This window comes from Thunnus thynnus, chromosome 17 (genome assembly GCF_963924715.1).
Source record: "Thunnus thynnus chromosome 17, fThuThy2.1, whole genome shotgun sequence".
NCBI classification, from domain to species: Eukaryota; Metazoa; Chordata; class Actinopteri; order Scombriformes; family Scombridae; genus Thunnus; species Thunnus thynnus.
The window spans coordinates 22,343,204-22,359,425 of NC_089533.1; the positions used below are offsets into that span (position 1 = coordinate 22,343,204).

At 36.6% G+C, this 16,222-nt stretch overlaps 1 protein-coding gene across 2 annotated transcripts; it reads left to right on the forward strand.

Annotated features, from left to right (window-relative positions):
* Positions 1-49: 49 nt before the first annotated feature.
* On the forward strand, positions 50-13,822 carry LOC137201338 (interferon-induced very large GTPase 1-like). 2 transcript variants are annotated; one of them, XM_067616338.1, is made up of 10 exons: positions 50-208; positions 551-649; positions 755-801; positions 1,288-1,402; positions 2,774-2,893; positions 3,007-3,270; positions 3,888-3,928; positions 5,236-5,353; positions 7,439-7,476; positions 7,575-13,822. In XM_067616338.1, exons 2-10 carry the CDS (start codon positions 568-570, stop codon positions 12,429-12,431), a joined length of 5,682 nt encoding a protein of 1,893 aa, XP_067472439.1. In that variant the 5' UTR covers positions 50-208; positions 551-567; the 3' UTR covers positions 12,432-13,822. The 2 variants fall into 2 exon arrangements, with proteins under 2 accessions (XP_067472439.1, XP_067472441.1); XM_067616340.1 differs by having other exon boundaries at positions 3,891-3,928.
* Positions 13,823-16,222: the final 2,400 nt, after the last annotated feature.

The window sequence follows — 16,222 nt, forward strand, 5'->3', positions numbered from 1 at the left end:
TTCAGAGGAAATGGGGATGGTGGACTTCACTGCTCCTTATACCCATCACTTTACATCAGATCTGTGAAAAGGAGGAGGGACTGTTTGTGAAGGCCACACCTAGTACTGATTTTTTTTTATTGTGATCTTGATAATAGGAAGTATTTCTGACAAGACGGACAGTCACATCTGTACAGAGCAGGCAGAGCTATGAGAACACAAAACAAAGGTGAGTTTTCTTTATTTATATTATTTATCAGCTGAGAAACATACAATTGCTGTGAAACATATATTGGTTGGCAAAGCAAGCAGACCCATTTGGCAGGAAATTTTGCATTTAGACAGGAAAAAAAGGAAAATGCTGTGTCACACTTTTTCCACATTTTAACCTTTGCAACCTTTCACCTGCAGGGAAATATTCAGGATGTTCATCAAAATGAGTTATCTGTTAGACATAGTGCTTGTCTTTATGTAATGATTTGTCCAGTCAGCTTGAAAGGTGATTCACAACTGCAGTAATATTTTATTTTAGTATTCGTTTGTGACTTTGTCCTGTTACTCTCATCTAAAGCATGAGGAACAGATAAAATGGAGGCAGAAGACAAAGACAACACAGCAGCTGGAGGAGAGCCTGAAGTCAAGTCTGTAACTTCTGTGGCAAATGACAAAGGTAATTTAAAGGTTTGAAAATAAAGTTTAATAAACCTCAAGCAGCTAGATAATCAAACATATGTTTTTGATGCTCATCATGTGTATTCTGTTTTTCTTACATTAGCCTGCACTGCAGTTGAGGAGTTAGAGGAGAGTGCAGCTGTAACCAAGGTAAAGGAAAGATCTCTTCATCTCCATTATTGTCTTCAACATACAGCTGCATTCATTTTCTAACAGTATCCTGTTTTTCTGAAGTTAATCAGGTTATAATTTGACAGAAGTGGATCCTAAGTTCCTTTTCTCCAAAATTTTAAATTCAAGTAGAAACATTTGGTGGTGTAACACATCTGTACATTCAACTTTCCAGAAAGATCTGAGCTATTCTCATTTTGTTTTCATCCTGAACTAAAGAGGTTTTGATTCCATAACTCTTAACGTTGTTTTCACTTTGATACATTCCTACTTGCATTTCAGTTTTTTTTTTCTTGCTTCTATTTCATGTTTTATCACTCTCTTAATTGCAACACCATTGCATGTTGTTGATCTTCAACTTCTTATCTTACATTATCTATATTTATCTAGAGGCTGTTTTCTTGGTTTCATGTTGTCAGTGGGTCTAACCTGTGGAATTTATTGTAAAAAAATCTGTTTTTGTAGTTTGGTCCAGTGAATGAACTCAGTGAAGCTGAACACTCAGACAGCAACAATGAAGGAACAACAATAGGAGAGTCTGAAATCACATTTGAAGCACCAACTACATCAGATACGAAAGGTGAATATGGAAGAGATGAGCCATACACACTTTCATTTTATAAGCAAATGAATATCTGATGTTGAACACTAAATACCTCTGAATTTACAGCACTGAAATATTTTACTTTCAAAATCATCTATCTGAATTTCTCTTAAGGTAGTCAATTAGTGGTCAGTTGTAAAATTCAAAACTATTTCCAGTATATATAATTATTTATTTAGTATATATATTTTAGGGTTCACAAACAGATAGAAAATTAAAATATCAAAAGGTCTATTCAAAAACTATGTAGTCATGTTTTATTTCTGAGTGTCACAAACACAAATTCAAGACAAGCCGCATCATTAAATCATTTTATCATTCATGTGTGTGGGGAGCTGACAGGAAGTTAGCAAGCTCAGTCAGAGGAAGTCTCTAATGTGCTCGCTGTCAAACAGCTTGGCAGTGAGCATGCTCTGTGGGTCCAAAAATGCAGAAGCACGAGGAAGCCCGTCTGTCCCGTGGATGTCCAAAGTCCACAATTGCAAGTGACAGTATGAAATAAAATATGTCATTATGAAAAGTATTCATATGATTTTTATATTTCATAATGTCTTTTTAAAATCTATTTAATACTGAACACTTTGTGTTTCCATAGTCCAGAGGCTATCCTTTAATCAGTCACTTTGAGAAATATGTTCCTTACTTGAAAAGCTTATTGACAGAATTTTTTTTTCGTTTACAGTAGCCCTACATGCCTCTAAATAACATTTACAGTATATTTTAAATTTTATTTCTCCTGCAGCTCCTGAATGTGTGTTTTATTGTCATTCAATCGCCTAGTGTATGGTTAATCCTACTTGTTTGTTCATTATGTAGAAATGAAATAAAAACCAATAGCTCATGTCCTTATTAATCAAACTTGTCCCAGTGAGCTCAGATAAATTTCCAACACACACTCGCTGTCTTAATGAGCGCTTTGGCACTGTTGGCAGTTACAGCAAATACATCACACAAGTAGACACTTGATCAGTGTGGGTATTGGGTCGGACCCTTTTTCTGCGTATGTGCCCAGTGAGCAACCGTCATAGGAATGAATGGGGTGATATCTTGGAACATAGTGTCCAGTTCTTCTTAATGCATCCATGATTTAACCAAGCTGTTTTGAGCAATCTCAGTCTCAGTGACTTGACCTGAAATTCTAGATCTAAATTGAGCTCATTGAATTTTAAGAATTTGAATATAGTTTCTTGAATTTGTGAAATCTAAAAAAATTAACATAGCCTACACTGGAAATTAAGTTTCTGGAATTGACTTTTTGGTTTTTCAAATTATATTTAAGTCAAGTTTCAAACACTATGGAGAATTATGAAAACTAAATACACTATTCTCTCTATTCTATATTTGGAGGTTTTGACCATTCAGCAGAGGAGGTTGATGATGTTAAAGAGGTCCATAATGAAAGCAGCAGTGACATTAGTGAGCCAACTGCAGGGGAGAGCGAGAGTGTTGCAAGAGGAATCAAAGAATGTAAGAAATACTTTCATTCATTCTTTTTTTTGTATTGAATATCAGAAAAATGTCAAAAAGTGTGCTGTGTCAATGATTAAACCATAGTGATGTTGTTCTTTATTTTATTTCAGTGACACCTGAGCTCACACTTGTGTTAGTTGGTGACACAAATTCCATTGAGATTGGATCAAAAAACATCTTATTTGACAGTATGATGGATGAAAATGAGGTAACAGCATTAATGAAAAAAACAGATGTCATGGTCTCTGAAAACGATCCACACTGCTATAGTGGACTGGTGTGTGATGACAATAAAGAACAGAAAGACCTGCTGGACCACAAATCTCAGGAAGAAGAAAGGATTGATTCCTCTGTGTCTCAGCAAAATCAAACAGGTGAGATTTAAAGGAAAACCGTTCTTGATTACAACTTGGGTTTCATTTTTCTAAATTTGAAAACACTGAACTCACAACAAAATTATTGCTGAGATTGTGATTGTACAAACAAAAGGGTTAATTTTGTTGATGTTTCCAGGATGTTCTGTATCTGTAACTGTAAACTTACCATGAAGTAGCTTCAAATTGTATGTGTTTTACCTGCATGGTGAAAAAACAACCCCATATGTTTTTAATATGTTTTGTTTGTTTTGAGACTGATTTGACAAAAAAATACTCATGAACATACATGAGACATAAATGTAATTGATAGCTTATCCTCACACAATAAGCAGTGGCCTGCTTCATTTGTGGTTGAAGGAAAGTACTGTCATTGACACAAAGGAGGGCCCAGTTTTGTCCACAGGCTGCTATTTGCCTTATACCTTGTACAGGTTAAGTGAATATAGAAAACTGATGGATCAAGGCTGTGAAAATGCAGTGCATGACCAAACAAAACAGCAGAAATTGCAACACAGCACATTGTCAAATTATAGGTATCATAACATCCAGCAGCATTTTTTAAAAAGTAAGATTAAAATCCAATGTGCAATCTGCTTTTTCCACATTCCCTCCAGCAGATGAGTTGGAGAAGAATACATCTGAAATCAAGCTGAAGGTAAGCTCTTACATTTTAATTTACAACCAAATTGGATGCTATGGAGAGTGACTTCAACACAATTAATTTTGTTAATTAACAATAATAACATTTATTAAAAAGATATTTTTTATTGGAGTTTTAACATATAGAACATGTACATTTAAACACTTGGTACATATTCTCTCTCCAAAAGCAAAAAGGAAAAAAAGCTAAATCATTCAAAAGTGTGACTTTCCAAAAATTCATAAACAAGTAAAGTTTGCATCTGTTCTTTTAACAATATACGAAAATTACTCCAAAACAAGACAGGCTTCGAGTTCCTTTCTCTACATTCCTGTAGAAGGTATGTCCGTTTTTTTCCAGAGGAGTGAAAAGTCAATAAGCCATGATTGCTGTAAAGTGACAAGTCTTCAGGGCAAATTCCAACCACACAGAGTTTGGCTTGAAGAGGATGTATTTTACCAGTTACATGACTTATACATTCAATAAAGCTTTACCAGAATTCCCGTAGCTGACATTCCCATACAAATCTAGTAATATGTCTGTTTCATCCAGGCATTTAACACAACTATCTGGAACATGTGATTTACTGTAGTCTGACTGGCATGATATAACCATTTGTAATGTAATAATAACCTAAATATTGCATTTATTATCTCTGTCTGGGCCTCTCTATGCATTTCTAGAAGACATGATAGCTGACTTTAACCTGTCATGTGAGTGGTTGTCAATTCCTCAATTTTGGACAGTAGGGGAGAACAGATGCACTTTTTACATTTGATGATTTTGCTGCAAAATAAAAGTATATTTGTTTCAAATAATCGTTATTATATATACCTCAGGTTGTTGTGTATCTTTGGAAATTAAAACAAGTTATCTAATTATTATAGTTTTAGAACAGTGAGCCATCCAAAAAATTAGTCCTATGGCACAACTTACCCCAAGATAGGGATAAAATGAGCATGGGGATGGGGTAAATTGAGCACTCTTGGGGTAATTAGTGCTACCATAAATACTGATATAAAAATGACACAAAATCAAACAATTTTGAGATAATTTTAACTTTTTTAATGCCATCAATTTAACAAAGGCAAGAACTCATACTTTTAAGTAAAAAGATATTGTTGTGTCCTGTTGTTCAACATATTACATAAACATTTTCAGTAAAGACTAAACTGTGATCTTTGTGTGTTAGCTACAGGGGTTGCCCTGTTCCCCTTTAATGTCTAGAAACATGTTTAGTCTAAATCTGTTACCAGAAAGCAGAACCTCTGTTGTAATAACCTGGTGAACTAAAGGGTAAATAAAATCACTTGTTTTCTCAGTGTGATCCAGCAAATGAACCAGGTGATGTTGAACACTCAGAGAAGAATGATGAAAGCACAACATCAGGTGGGGAGCCCGACGTCAAGCCTGTGATAACATCTGCGACAAATGAGAAAGGTAAACATTTCATCAAGATTTAAAAGAGTAACTACACCCCAAAATGTTTTTTGAGTTGTAAACTTCTAATTAGGTCTCGACTCAAACTAGTCATTTTGTCAACAGTTAAGCAAGTTAAGAAGTAAAAGTATTAACCTCTTAAAATCAGGCTCAGTGTGCCATCTGATGGATGAAATGAGCAGAGGCCAATCATTTTGAAAAGCCCCTGCTACATCAGTGGAATCACATCATTCACTTTCCTGAGGGGGATGCATTTCTTAATGCAGAACTAATGTCTGTCTGAGCACAACTTTAGAGACTTCCTCTGACTCCTCAAACACATGAAGAGCACAAAATTATTTACTGATAGAGCTCCTCTTGACTTTCCAAATTTTATTTATCACATTCTGAAAGTACAAAAAGTTATTTCAAGATTTTCTTGATCGGATAAGTTATTCATTGTTTTAAAGCCATTCCTTTCATATAGTTGTGTATGGGAAAAAGTCTTTGTGGGCCAGTGGGCATCATGTGACCTAAGACAAAATTGCCATATAGGCCAATGCTATTGGTGGGGGCTTGGTACACTGCACAAGTGTCATCACAGGAAAAAGTTACATTATGCTCAGAATGAAAGCAGATTATTAAAGGCATGGTCAGTGACTTCAAGATTTTGATCTGCTCTCAATTTTAAATTCCACACTGAGCAGGCCAGGAGAGTTCATCTGTGAGTTTTAGCCTGATAAGTGTCTTCAGTTCTTTATTCATCAGTTTTAAGTGGCCTTGCTGTTTGCTTGCCAGACCTGCAGCTTTGATCCATGATTGGGAGACATCTAGTAAGCATGACTTATGATAGTAATGAAGCTGGTAACATCAAGTTTTTACAAAGCACTGATTTTTCAGATCAGAAGTGACCCTGTTAAAGTCCAACTGAAATGTAATTGCATCTTGTTTCGTCTACTACAGCATACACATCTGCTCTCTAGATCACTTGTCCTGTGTTCTCCTTTGAGAAAAAATCAGAAACCAAAGAGAAAAATGCTTGACTTTTTGGTTTCAGGATTTTTTCAGGATTTTTTGCATTAATCTGATGGAGTACTGTTTGCTCTCCATCTATGTAGATAGACAACTTCTTTTCATTCAGCCAATCAAACATTTGCATGAAGCAGTAAAGTCAGCGTTCTGTCATAGGCAGATGAGAGAGTCAGACTAAGCTAGACAGCAGTCTGCTACACAACATGACCCACAGACTTGTTCATGACTTGTAGCTACAGCACAAGTTTGTTAGAACTGCTACTCTTTCGTTGCCCTGCCGGTGTCAGGGCCACAGACTGTAAATAATTTGGACGTAGCCACTGTGACATCACCCATTGGTTTCTGAAGAGCGGTTTTAAAGCTCAAAGTGGGTGGCTCCAGCCATCGCCATCTTGGCACTGCCTGACTCCACCGAACTCCTGCTTTCTCAAAAATGGGCAAAGAGGTGGAGCTGAGGAGGGCCGAATGAAGCCTGGTTGCTGAAACAAGCCAAACAAACCTGTCACTCAAAATAGTCACGTCCTTAGTTATGCATAACTTTACGACTTAATAAAATTTGAACAGATGAATTATAAAAAAGTTCACAACCCGTACAGTTGTCATGAAAGGGAAAATTAGCTATAGAGACCAAAACCTTTTTTTGTCCCAGACTGTAAGTATGTTTACTTCTGCTATAAAGTTGGGCATTTTAATATGGGGGTCTATGGGGATTGACTTATTTATGGTTCTGGCCCTGGTATATTGAATCAGAACCAGAATCAGTTTTTGATATCCCCCACTCTTATTAGTCAGAGTCCCCTGTGCCCCATGAGGCCACACCTCAAGTTGACATGATCACCTCCCACCTTCTCTGTTGTATTTCTTTTAGTTTATTAAAGGGAGGGACCAAGCAGAATTAGATGGTGTACTCACTCTTTAACTGAAACTTTGCATGGCTCTTTCAGTCTCATTTGAACCCTGTCAAGAAAAAAGAAAACTAAATAAACTAATAATTCAGCATTAATAACAGAAACCACAGTACCAGTAGTACATTGCTCTGTCCCTCTGTTAATGCAGTTTATTGTTGTACTGTAGGTATCTTACATACGGATGTGGATGGAAACAAGGATGAGGTAAGGAATTCAAAATAAAAGCCTATTTACTTTATAACCCAGTATTTGAAGTTCTCATTTTTACATACAGTATATAATTATTTAATTATTATTTACAGAATTCAGAAAAGATTTTTGAAGAGATCAACAGGAAGGAGCAATATCAACAAGAAAGTGAAACACTGCTCAGCAGACTTCACCTTCAAGAAAAATATCATCAGAAATTGACACCAGCAGATTTTCTTAGAATAAGTCGACCTGTAAAACAGCACCATGACACGTCCGAAAAAGATCTAGCTAACACTTTTCTTCAGAGGCTGATGATGTTAGATTACAGAGCCAGATATATTCCTGTAAAACAAGACAGTCCTGAGGTGAGCCACTTGAAGCCTGTTCCACAGAACTCAGAAACAGACAATGATGACTTTGATGCTCTTTTTACTGCCAAAATAGACTCGGATCAGACAAAACAGTCTCATGTGCATCCAATGGATGTTCAAATGGCAGTATTTCACTGCTCAGACAGCTCTCTTAAGCAGAACATGATTACAAAGCTATCACAGTGTCAGTACGCCTTACCTTTGCTTGTTCCTGACCCAATCACAATGGATGTTGAGTGTCCTCTGTGGACATTCAGACAAATAAGGAAAAGCTGGAAGATAACTCAAACCAAAGATGATTCAAACACTGTCACCATGAAGAGTATGCCCATCTGCAAAGCTGAGACACCCATGGTGTCATTTTTCCGTCTTGGTTCACTATCACTGTCTAAATCTCAGCTGATGAACACTTTGATCAACGACCGTCACAGCACCTTCTTCCATAGAAACTGTCCAGGAAGCACCAAATCTCGCCATTTGTTGGACGGTGTAGCAGAGATTGCATGGTACTGCCCTGCTGGAAAACCCAATGATGCCTTCACTGACTGCATTGCCTTCTGTAATCTTCATGGTGATGCTCTGATGATTGAAAAACAGCGAAAAATACTGACAGAAAAATCTTCGGTCAATGTTGTTCTGTTACCAACTCTGGAGAAAACTGACCAAAGTTGGACAGTTATCTCAGCCCTTCTCAAGTCTCCAAAACCTCTCATTTGTCTCATTGTTGATAATGATTGTGGTGCAGCTGAGATGAAAGAGGGAAAATACAAAATGGGTCTGAAAGACAGAAGCTGGTCAGATGTTTCTGAAGAACTGAGAGGAATCATTGGAAAAATCTTGTCTGGACCACATACATTCTTCCAGCTAGAAACCATGGCTGAGGTCTCTGGAATCAGAGTGGATGAAGATGACACAATCTGCCAAGAAGGAAAATGTGCTGCTATGAAAATAGTGAATTTACTTGAAGAGATGGATGTTTCAAAGATCAAAGATGAATATCTGCCTTGTCAAGGCAAACTGTGGCATGACTGGTGCAAAATAAACAAGGAACAGTATCACCTCAAAGGGAACATTGAGAAGGAGAAATGTAAAAAACAACAGGAACTGGAGAGAATACGTCAAGAACAACGTGCTGCTTCATGCAGTGAACTGATGAAGTTGTTCACTGAAAGCCTCTCGTCTCTGCCATCAGAGGAGAGAGAGTATTTCCTGAAATGGATTCAGATCTTACTAGATGCACTTTCAACAGATGATCTGTCTTCAATTCTCCAAAAATATGATGAAAAATGGTCTGAAGTCTTGGATTTGAAGAAGAAACATGACAAATCTGATCAGCTAATAAGCAAGCAAACTGAGCTTGAGAAAATATCAGCAAAACTGCAGTCAGCTACTTTTGGCTTAGAGCACATCTTTAGAGAAATTGGACAGATCTATGAAGCCCATAAATCTCTGCAGGAACAAACAAAGATGGAAGAAACTGACTGGTCTAAATACCCCGAGCTGGCTGCAGAGCTGATGATATCAGGACACCCAATGGAGCTGATGGATGGTGATGCAGGTCATGTGCCTTTAACATGGATCTCTAGTCTTTTAGATGAAGTCATCAAGAAACTGGGAGATCAGAGAGTTTTTGTTTTGTCAGTTTTGGGTGTACAAAGCAGTGGAAAATCAACCATGCTGAATGCCATGTTTGGATTACAGTTTGCAGTAAGTGCTGGCAGGTGCACCAAGGGTGCCTTCATGCAGCTGGTCAAAGTGTCAGAGGAGATGAAGAAAGACTTTCAGTTTGACTATGTTCTAGTGGTGGACACTGAAGGACTGCGTGCTCTTGAGTTGGCAGGTAACGCCACTCTTCACCACGACAATGAACTGGCAACATTTGTCGTTGGTCTGGGAAACATGACATTGATCAACATCTTTGGAGAGAATCCAGCTGAGATGCAAGATGTCATGCAGATTGTTGTTCAGGCTTTCATGAGGATGAAGAAAGTTAAACTTTCTCCAAGTTGTGTGTTTGTTCACCAGAATGTTACAGATATTGCAGCTGCAGAGAAAAACATGGATGGAAAGAGACGACTGCAAGAAAAACTGGACCAGATGACTAAACTAGCTGCCAAAGAGGAGGTTTGTGATGCTGAATGCTTCAATGATGTCATTGCATTTGATGTGCAAAAAGACGTGAAATACTTTGCCCAACTGTGGGAGGGAAGTCCACCAATGGCTCCTCCAAATCCGGGTTATAGTGAGAGCATCCAGGATTTAAAGAACATCATCCTCTCTAAAGCTTCACAGTCTAAAGGGACGACTCTCTCACAGTTCAAAAGCAACATAAAGGACCTGTGGAATGCCCTTCTGAAAGAAAACTTTGTTTTCAGCTTCAAAAACACACTTGAAATTGCAGTGTACAGAAAACTTGAGGTCCAGTATGGGAACTGGACCTGGGCCCTGAGGAGCAACATGTTGACCATTGAGAACCAGCTTTATAACAGAATTGAAAATGGAAAACTTGACAAAGTTGACCTTGGTCATCTTTTTAAAGAAATGAGCGAAACATATGAAGAAATCAAAAAATATATGAAGGTGTACTTTGATGATGACAGAGACAAAGAAATGTTGGTTCAGTGGCGAGGCCGATTTGAAAGCAAAATCAAAGAGTTTCATGATGATCAGGTGAGAGGAGTTAAAAGAAAACTGGATGAGGTCATCCAGCAGAAGAATGCTTGTAAAAAGCTAGATGACAAGAAGACAGAGTTTGAAAAGATGCTGTTACAAAAGAGCAAAGAACTCGCTCATGAGTTAAAAGACAAGGCCAAAGATGAAGAGGAACTTGAAAAACAGTTTGACTCTGTTTGGAGTGGCTGGATTACTGAATTAACTGGAGAAACTAAACCTATTGAGGACATCAACCTGGAACAAGAACAAATGTCCATCCTGCAGGAGCTTGGTACTGAATGGTCTCTTATCGATGATTCAAAGAGTTGTGAGAGCTACAAAGACATATCAATGATTGGGGATTATTTTGACTATGTTACCCTGAACAAGCACCAAGAGCTCTGCAACAAAAGCCAACAATCCGAAGACAGTAAGAGGGAAAACAGGAACACAAAAGGGCAAGGAATATTGACAACTACCTGGGTGTCTGTTAAAAAATTATTTGGATTTGGGTCAATACGACAAAAAGAAGCACTTAAACCAAGAGGAGATTTTCCATATGAAGAACAAATTCTGATCAGATCCCTCATTGAAGATGTTGAACAAGAGTCCCTTCATGCAATTAAGAGCAAACCTGTAGCTACAAGAGGCTACAGTCCAACTTACTTGCAAGAGGTGGCCAAAAATGTCAAAGAAAAAGTGACGGAATTTGAATCAAACAGGAAATATGCCCTAAAGAAGGAGTTTACAGTTGATCTCTTACTGTATGTGTTTGACATGGCAGGAAGTTGGATTTCAGAGTCCCACAACAAATTCAAAATGAACAATGATGCTGTAACTTTTGTGAAAAGCAAAAAAATACAATATTACAACATCTTCAAAAGCTTCTGCAAAGGAAACACATCTGCTGTTGTGCTTGGAGAACTGATCTGTGAAAAACTGAAGGTTTCCACCGTTGAAGCTGTCTGTAACAAAACTGCCATTGATCTCGCTGGAGAGATGAGGTGCAGTTTCCCAGCATTCAATGGGAACAGGTTAAACTTGGAGAAACATGTGTTGAAGTCACTGGCAGAGAAAGAAGACTTTGATAGTTACATCAACTACATCCGACGTCCAAGGAACCAAGCAGAAAATTTCATAGGAAAGGAAGTAAAGAAATACATCTTCAGAAAACACAAAGATAAAGCACTGAATATACTCAAGAAAAATGTTGACGACATCAATAAACTTGTGAGTCAAGCTTTGTTCACTGCAACAGAGAAAGTCAAAGCTCAGAGAGGAGACACAGACATGTGGCTGAAGAAATTTTCCAGTTTGCTTAATGATGAGCTAACATTCAACACCATTTGTGCTCAAAATTTCAGTGATATAAACAAATTTGACTTTCTTAAAGAAGAGATAGAGAAAGGACTTGCATCCATCATTGAAGAGTTGAGCAGCCTCTCATTGGGTAAGATGAATGAATTCAGGCTGAAGCCAGATCAAATACTCATCGATCAGCTGTGTAACTGCTGCTGGGTAACGTGTCCATTCTGTGCAGCTGTTTGTACCAACACCCTGGAAAATCACAGCCCTGACGATCACAGCGTGCCTTTCCATCGACCTTCTGCGATCAAAGGATGGCACTATAGAGACACAGTGGAGATGTGCATCAATTTCTGCACAACAGAAGTTGCAAGTGATCACAGTTTTTACCCTCGTTATGATTCAGAAGAGACCATTCCCTATAAACTGTACCGAACTGGTGGCCCAGAATATGCTAACTGGAGAATTACCGCTGATGAGTCTAAGCTGACATATTGGAAATGGTTTGTATGTCGATTTCAAAAGCAGCTGGAAGACCACTATAACTTAAAATTCCAGGGCTTTGGTGAAATTCCCGAAGAGTGGAGAAGGCACTCTAAAAAAGAAGCTATTAAAAGTCTGGATGAAATGTGTGAGTGAGCCAACACAACACAACTACAACCTTGCTGAACATTATGATAATGTTTTGTTTTAATGAACCAAAGTACTACAAAACAGCGTTTTCAGATTTATGCTGACTTTATAATTGACAGTTGACTCTGACTGTGACATAGAATATAGATGGTGATTTGACTTTTAAAGAAACACTTGGTTTCTTGGTTGAAGTGAAAAAATAAGCAAAAAGAGCACAAAAGAACAATAGTCATAATTCATATCTACAACGTTGGTTACATCTGTAGTGAGAATATCTGGAAATTACAGCATTTTCCAAGAAAGGAAATTTAGAAGATGTGTTTCTGAGCAACAATGGGTTAAAGGGAAAATGTGACAAGACAAAGCTTCCTATTGCATTATTGTTTTATAGGATGCACAAACATTGTCAGAAACAATGTACATATTACTGAAGTATAAAAATCTCACCAAGGTGTCATGATTGACACAACCATTTTCATTTATGTATTTCAGCTTTTTTGTTTTATATTTTGTTTATTGGTTATATGCTGATATGTGCCTAAATCCTAAAATGGATATCTTGGTTTTTTGTTTAATCATTCTTTTTTTAAAAAAAAATATTCATGAACTTTGTTTGTTACAGTTGTTTCCAGGAGCAAAGAAATGTGCAAAACAATTGAGCTGAAACATAATGAATTATGATCATGGACATATTTTACCTTTGTTATTATGTTGAACTCATCAGATAGCTCTTGCAACATCCAAAACATTATCATCGCTGTACATTCATTTTCAATTTGCATATTTTAATAGATTTAGAGGGGTTGAGAGAGAATTGATGAAACTGTTATATATTACAACAAAATACAGAAGTTCAATCAATATAGAGTTGTCAGACAGGACAGGATGGAAGCCACATTTTTTCTTATACACATACGTATCTAAATATTACATCTGAAATAATGTCAAACAAATATTATCTTCTGTTTTTTGTTTTTGTTGTAACTTTCTTTTAAGTTTAATGTTTTATTTTAAAGAACATTTCAAACATAATTGATGAAGGATGCTTTATGTTTCCAAAATATTTGAAGTGTTCAATTTAAATTGTTCTATGTTATGTTAATTCATTTTAACCAATCTGCTATTGTATCCACGTATGAATGAGTTTTGTTGTTTTTCTGCTCTGTCTTCTGCTCTGTCCTAAATATGATGACATCCACAATTAATGTTGTGTTTGTGAGGAAAATCTTTTTAAATGACTATTCAGTGACATCACATGTTGAATTTAACTTCTTATGTTTTAATGTGCTTAATGAGTCATGATAAAAATAAATACTTCATATTTACTGAAATAACATGTTTCTTTTGATTGGTGTTTTTCAAATGACAAAGACTCAATAAACACATGTAAGTACTCATATGTTTACTAGTGTATTTTTCACATTCAGCTATTTTGTATAGTATCATTAGATGCTACTCTAAAAACCTGCTGAACCTCAGATAATCAGGTGTATCACCTTTGACTGTATGAATATTTCTTTTATCCAGTAAGCAGTGGTAAATTCTAAAATATAATTACTGTAATTTGACATCCGACTATCATTATATTGAAAACATAAAATATAAAGAGTTCAGTTTCAGTTACACATGTTACACAAGAACAAGCACAAACACATCTGTCTTCTCTGCATAAAAAATGCATAAGTAATTATAAAGTGAATACATTTGGTTCTTTTTAAAGTACTGAAAGCTCTCTGCATCAAACAGAATTACTTCCTTTGCTTGTCCTGTCTGTCAGACTGAAACAGAGTTTGGAGTTTCCTCCATAGTTCCTCCCAACAGCACTATGAACATCAGTGTGTTTCCGTACATGGTCCAGTCAATATATGTGCTTTTAAATTCATTGCACTTAAAATAAAGTTGATATAAACAATGTTGACCCACAGTGTAGCCTCATAGTAAGAAAAATTATATTTTCTTCATAACTTTTTCTCTATTTAAATGGCATCAAGAACCATACACCCAGAATCCATTCATAATCCAACAGTAACATAATCCAACCAATAGAGAACTTATTGTCTATAAAATAAATGTCACATGTTTCATTTTATACATCCACATCTACACTTACATTTTTTGTGCTAATAACCAGTATATGAAGAACGTTCACATTACTCACACTGTCCTAAATACTAGCAGAACAAAACAGCAAACTGAGCTAACAGAGGAGTAAATCTATATTGAGTTCAAATGTAATTATATCTGCATCTGCCAAGATTTTTGCTTTGCTTTGTTTATTGAAGTGATTTTCATTTTTGTTTTGTTTTAAATGTAATATTTCACTCATAAACAAACATTTAACACAATTTAGTATTAATTTTAACTCCCTAATGTTCCCTGAAGGTTCTCTAAAGGTTATTGTTGAGAAACCTTTGGAGAACCTTCAGGGAACATTCCCTGAAGGTTCTCTATTGGCTATTTTGTGAAACCTTTAGAGAATCTGAGTCTGGGTCTTTTGGTTTGTAATTCCAGTACCCAGATGGCAACTGACTCTGGGCCGCTCCACCTCCAAACCATTCCAGATATGGACCGCTTTCAAGCTGTGTACACTCAAGAGTGGGCGGTGTCATTTGGTGATCCTTGTTATCACAAATGCTGTGATCAAATGGCCAGGGGCAAAGCATGACAGCGTCATCCTCAAGCAGTCTAGCCTTTGGAGAGACTTTGAGGCAGGAAGATACCCTGGGAGGTTGCTGGGAGACTCAGGATATCCCCTGATAAAATGGCTTATGACCCCATACCTAAACCCAGCAAGTGTCCATGAGCAGCGCTACAATTCAGCACACACAAAGACAAGAAATGTGGTGGAGAGGTGCACAGGTGTTCTGAAGAACCGATGGGCCTGTTTGGAAAGAGGTTTCAATCAAAAATCATTGCCTACATTATTTTGGCTATATATTTTACAAATCAGTGTTAAAAGCAGACAAATTCTTACCAGTATAACCTAATTGATAGTTGGTAAAGTTATGATCATGATTGATTGTTTTCAATGGATGCATTGATCTGGCTTGAAGTACTTTTAGTCAATTTGAAAAATAACACTAGTGTAACTTTTAGCTGTATTTTCATATAGGCATCTTAATGGAGCCTGACAGAGCTGCAGCTGTAGCCGATGCCTGCGTTGTCCTTCACAACATGGCAATAATGTGGATAATCCTAACCACTGGTGGAGGAAGAAAATGCAGATGATGAGGGTGACATAGATATTCCCTTTGACAATGAGGACCCCCTGCCAACTGAGGCAGTCACTGTCCTGGCCTACCTTACTGCATCCTACTTTGGATGAGCTGCAAATCAAAAGCCTCACATAAGAATAGGCATGAAAAAATTTCTACTGCAGTAAGTGTATTTAGTAGGCCTACTGTAAATAAAACACATTTGAAATATGAAACTGCATGTGTAAATAACAATACCTAATAATTTAAAAATCTAATTGAAAAAAGAATAAATATAATTAATATAATAATCTATAATAAATATTATAATAAATTCATATATTTTTTTCTTAATGTTTTTCTTTTTCATTCTTTCTACCTGCATTCCAACAGTATTAGTAACAGTTGACTGAATTATAAGAATTGTTCATTCTTTTACTGTCTAAAAATAGTGCTTTTAGATCTTCTTGTAGTTTAAATATTTCTATGTTTAATTTTATCTTTTCAAGCTCATTTTTTTCTTTTTCTGCTTGAATCTTTTGTGTTTCCTGTGTGAGCTTCTCAATTTCAGCAGTAAACAGGTGACATCTTAGTGTGTTAACA

Excerpts from the sequence above, each read along its gene's own strand:
- LOC137201338 (XM_067616338.1), top strand. The coding sequence starts at position 568 with ATGGAGGCAGAAGACAAAGACAACACAGCAGCTGGAGGAGAGCCTGAA. Across the intron at positions 1,403-2,773 it reads AACTACATCAGATACGAAAG|GTTTTGACCATTCAGCAGAG; the intron begins GTGAATATGGAA and ends CTATATTTGGAG. Across the intron at positions 2,894-3,006 it reads TGCAAGAGGAATCAAAGAAT|TGACACCTGAGCTCACACTT; the intron begins GTAAGAAATACT and ends ATTTTATTTCAG.